The 4,959-nt window shown below is 46.5% G+C and overlaps 1 protein-coding gene across 1 annotated transcript in view; it reads right to left on the reverse strand.

Moving 5' to 3' along the window:
* Positions 1 to 3,685, reverse strand: part of LOC125487603 ((Lyso)-N-acylphosphatidylethanolamine lipase-like) — a 9,332-nt gene extending 5,647 nt beyond the window's left edge. Inside the window, exon 1 of the mRNA XM_048619451.1 lies at positions 3,226 to 3,685. Coding sequence (XP_048475408.1) covers positions 3,226 to 3,238 — 13 coding nt within the window. The 5' untranslated portion in view covers positions 3,239 to 3,685. The remainder of the gene's footprint in view (positions 1 to 3,225) is intronic.
* Between the last annotated feature and the right edge of the window lie 1,274 nt (positions 3,686 to 4,959).

Genomic DNA, 4,959 nt, shown 5'->3' on the forward strand with positions numbered 1-4,959 from the left:
GGATCGCACCCTCCCCTCACCCTGAGGCTGTGCCCTCAACTCCTGGTGTCTCCTACTCATGGAAACATCTTCTCCACATTCACTCCATCCAGGCCCCTCACCAAAGTCAGTGAGACAAACATTCTTAAGCGAACACAACTCCTTCGTAACTTAGCAATTAGATCAGGATTTCCGCTTCCCCAAGCCTCTCTTCACAAGGTTTTAACACGGTAGACTGGTTAGTAATGTGAGATCACATGGGATTCACGGTGAGCTTGCCAACTCGATACAGAATTGGCTTAATGGCAGGAGGCAGAGGGTGGTGGTGGAAGGTTGTTTTTCAGATTGCAGGCCTGTTTTCCACAGGGATTGGTGCTAGGTCTGCTTTTGTTTGTCACTTATATAAATGGTTTAGACGAGAATATAGGATGACAGCAAGATTGGTGGTTCAGTGCTCAGGGAAGAAGGTCATCTAAGATGACAAAGAGATTTCAATCAATTGAGTCAATGGGCTGAAGAATGAAAGATGGAGTTTAATTTGGAGAAACGCGAGGTGTTGCATTTTGGTAAAACAGACAAAGGCAGGGCTTATACAGTTAATGGCGGGGCCCTGGGTAATGCTGTAGGACAGAGGGACCTTGTGGTTCAGGTACATAGTTCTCTGATGTTTGTGCCACAGGTAGACAGTGTGGGTAAGGAGGTGTTTAACACACTTTGCCTTCATTGCTCAGCCCTTTGAGTATCGGAGTTGGGGATGTCACGTTGAGGTTGTACAGGACGTTGGAGAGGCCTCTTCTGGAGAACTGTGTCCAGTTCTGGTCACCCCGTTATAGGAAGGATATTATTAAACTGGAGAGGGTTCAGAAAAGATTTACCAGGATGTTGCCGGGAATGGAGGGTTTGAGTTACAAGGAGAGGATGGATAGGCTGGGAATTTTTTTTACCTGGAGCATAGGAGGCTGAGGGGTGACCTTATAGAGGTTTACAAAATCATGAGGGGTATAGATAAGGTGAAAGATAAGGGTCTTTCCCCAAGGTGGGTGAGTTCAGAATGAGGGGGTACATTTTTAAGGTGAGAGGAGAAAGATTTAAAAAAGACACGAGGGACAACTTTTTTTTTAAAACACAGAGAGCGGTTCGTGTGTGGAATGAACTTCCAGAGGAAGTGATGGATGTGGGTACAGTTATAACATTTAAAAGACATTTGAATAGGTGTATGAATACAAAACGTGTGGAGAGATATGGGCTAAATGCAGGCAGGTGGGACTGGTTTTGTTGGACTGAAGGGTCTGTTTCTATGCTGTATGGCTCTATGACCACAGACCTGGTTTGAAAAATTCCCACTCTAACTGATATATATATTATACATATACACACAGACACACGCACACACACAGACGTAAAACAGCTGACGAGAAGTGACAGAAAAAGAGAACAGAAACTGAAAAATACCTGCTAAACCGGGGAACTTTTTCAGGAAGGAATTAACCCTAAAACCCACATTTCAAACTGCCGAGAAATTGACATTAAAAATAAAATTACTGATTAGACCCGGTGAGAACATAACAGGAATTGGGCTTGAAATCATTTTTATTAAATGACACTGGGGAGGTAATGGCCTAGTGGTATTATCGCTGGATTGTTAATCCAGAGAGCCAGGTAATGTTCTGGGGACCTGGGTTCAAATCCCACCAGTGGAATTTGAATTCAATAAATATCTGGAGTTAAGAATCTAATGATAAAGAATCTGTGAATCCATTGTCAATTGTCAGGAAAAACCCATCTGGCTCACTAATGTCCTTTAGGAAAGGAAACTGCCATCCTTACCTGGTCTGGCCTATGTGTGATTCCTGTCCCACAGCACTGTGGTTGACTCTAAATGCCTCTGGGCAATTAAGGATGGGTAATGAATGCTGCCTAGCCAGCAATGCCTTCATCCCGTGAATGAACAAAGGAAATAAGTTAGTGTGGTCTGTGTGCATGGATGGTCAAAGAAAGAACAAGCGTAGACCACTTGGCCTGTGATCCCTGCTCTCGCATTCAATCAAATCAGCTATGGATCACTTCAGCTCTGTATTCCTGCATAGCCCCCTCAGTAATTGACAATCTAACTCTGTCTTAAAACTACTGAGAAATTCTGCATCCACTGTCTTTTTGAGGGAGGGTCTTTCAAAGACTCACAACCCTCTGAGAGAAAAGATCTCAGTTTTAAATGGGTGCCCTCTTACTTTTAAATGACTCGTGACATTATCATAGAATCCCTACAGTGTGGAAACAGGTCCTTCGGCCCAACAAGTCCACACCAACCCTCACAGCATCCCACCCAGGCCCAGTCCCCTAATCTACACATCCCTGAACACTAAGGCCAATTTAGCATGGCCAATCCACCCTAACCTGCACATCTTTGGACTGTGGGAGGAAACTGGAGCACCTGGAGGAAACCCACACAGACATGGGGAGAATGAGCAAACTCCACACAAACAGTCGCCCGAGGGTGGAATTGAACCCAGGACCCTGGTGCTATGAGGCAGCAGTGCCAACTACTAAGCCATCCTGCCAGCCTGAAAAAGACCTTCTTGCCACTTCCTGTTTGCCAGCCAATCTTATACCTATGCCAACATGATACTGGCCCCCACACCATCAGCCTTTTATTCTGCAATAACCTTTGAAAGGGCACCTTATCAAATGTCTTCTGGAAATCTAAATACATAACATGTACGGGTTCCCCGTTATCCAAAGCACAAGTTCCTTCTTCAAAAGATTCCAATAAATTAATGAAACATGTTTACACTTTGATAAAACCAGGTTGGTTCTGCCTGATTGTCTTGAACTCATTCAAATGCCCTGTTATTACAGTCTAACGGCTTCTAAAGTTCTCCCTGTGACAAACCTTAAGCTAATCGGCCTGCAGTTTCCTGCTTGCTGGCTCCCTCCCTTCCAAATTGAAACAATCATCCCCGAATCTATTGAGTGTTTGGGCAGGTAGACCGAGAGGGAGCCCACAGGACATTGAGCTGAGTTGGAGGTGGGAGGGGGGAAAGGGGCGAAAGAGGGGAGTTGGCTGAAAAGAGCAGGTGTGTTTTGGGAGGAGGTGTGTGTTTTGGGAGGACGTGGTGTGTACAATGAATGAAGGGCGTCTGGGGGAAGGCAGCGTATGGAGGACCATTTGTGGACCCAGGAGACGACTTTGCTCCGGAACTGGAAAGAGCGAGACGGAAGATATTCGACCGGGAGCTTGCAACTTACACTTGCTCAGCATCCTCTTCCATTCGGCGTCCGCCTTTGATCCAGGAGTCTCCCGGGGACTGGAGAGGCTTGGAACTCGGAGACGCGACGTAACAATGGATTAGAACGCGGAGACACAATGTAACAATCGAGTCGAACCCAGGGACACAATGTAACAATTAAACAGAACCCTGAGACACATTGTAACCATCAAACAGAATCCTGAGACACAATGTAACAATCGAACAGAACCCAGCGGCACAACGTAACAATCGAACAGAACCCAGCGGCACAACGTAACAATCGAACAGAACCCAGCGGCACAACGTAACAATCAGAAAGAACTTTCGGAGCAGTCAGCTGACCAGGCTTCCTGAAATGAACCAGGGGGCGAGACCAGAGCTCAATCACGAGTTAGTTCCTACTACGAGAGGATTGTTTCGGCCCTAGTTTCATTCCTGTGCAAACAAGTTTTACCTTGGGAGATGTTTTCGCACCACACCCTTTTAAATTTCGGGTTATCAGTTCGGAATAAAATAGTGTGGAAGGCAAACAGCTTAGGGCGTTTTCAGCTCCCAGGGCTGACTGGTAAACACAGAGTGAGGCAGAGGTAGCAGGAATTGCAGATGCTGGAGAATCTGACAATAACAAGGTGTAGAGCTGGATGAACACAGCAGGCCAAGCAGCATCAGAGGAGCAGGAAGGCTGACGTTTCGGACCTAGACAGGCAGTGTGTGTGGGAGAGGGAAGGGGAGAGAGATACCTGATTGAGGAGCTGAGGCAGCAGAGATGGGGGAGGTTGAGAGAGTAACGGGCAGCATGTGGTGGTCAGACTGTAGGAGGGTTGGGGTGTGAGGACCAACTGTTCAAGCGACGGAGAGAGGACGTCTGGCAGAATAAAAGCCTGAAATGTGGCCTGTTGGCAGCTTGTGGATACAAATAGCTCACAGGGTCATGTGAATAGCATAGAGAAACACTAAACTGTATAACCACAACCAGGTTCTTGGCAGAGAGTTCAGTGACATTATGAGGTGATCTGCCTTCTCATCAGCCTCAAAAACAGAAGTTGCTGGAAAAGCTCAGCAGATCTGGCGGCATCTGGGAAGAAGAAAAAAGGAAAATCAGAGTTAACGTTTCGGGTCCGGTGACTCTTCCTCGGTCTGGTCTGCTTCACACTGTCAGACAGGCTGGAAATGATTGCAATTCCCCACAGTCCTGACTCCCGGCCTTTCTTTCAACGGGTGTTCACAAATTGGAAGGTTTTTGCAAAAACTGTTTGAGGCTTTCGTCTGATCCCGGCTGGGATCAACTGTGATAAGTTTACAAAGGGAATAGAATGTAAAAACAGGGAGGTTTTGTTAAAATTATACAAGACATTGGTCAGATCCCAGGGGTGTCTTCCACTTGTGTGGTGAGAGTCTATGTTTCACTACAGGAGATTAGCTGGCAGCACAGATGGACTGAGCTGGGAGAGGGTAATTTTCTGGGTGGTATTGGCGAGAGATGAGAGGGAGTCATGTCTGAGTGCCCTGGGAGGGTAATGTGGTTGACTGCTTTCCAAAACTTATTACAAGCTTCAGTGACCAGTGAGACTCATGAATGTGTTCAGTCCATTCCAACTCGGCACTGATTTACAACGATAGTATTGATCCTGTGTGTTACTGCTCAATTCAAATCTTCCTCTATCTCTGTCACCTCATTCACCCCCCCTACACCCCCTCCCTATCTCTGTCACCTCCTCCAGCCCCTATACCC

Source organism: Rhincodon typus, chromosome 42 (assembly GCF_021869965.1).
Source record: "Rhincodon typus isolate 14 chromosome 42, sRhiTyp1.1, whole genome shotgun sequence".
NCBI lineage: Eukaryota > Metazoa > Chordata > Chondrichthyes > Orectolobiformes > Rhincodontidae > Rhincodon > Rhincodon typus.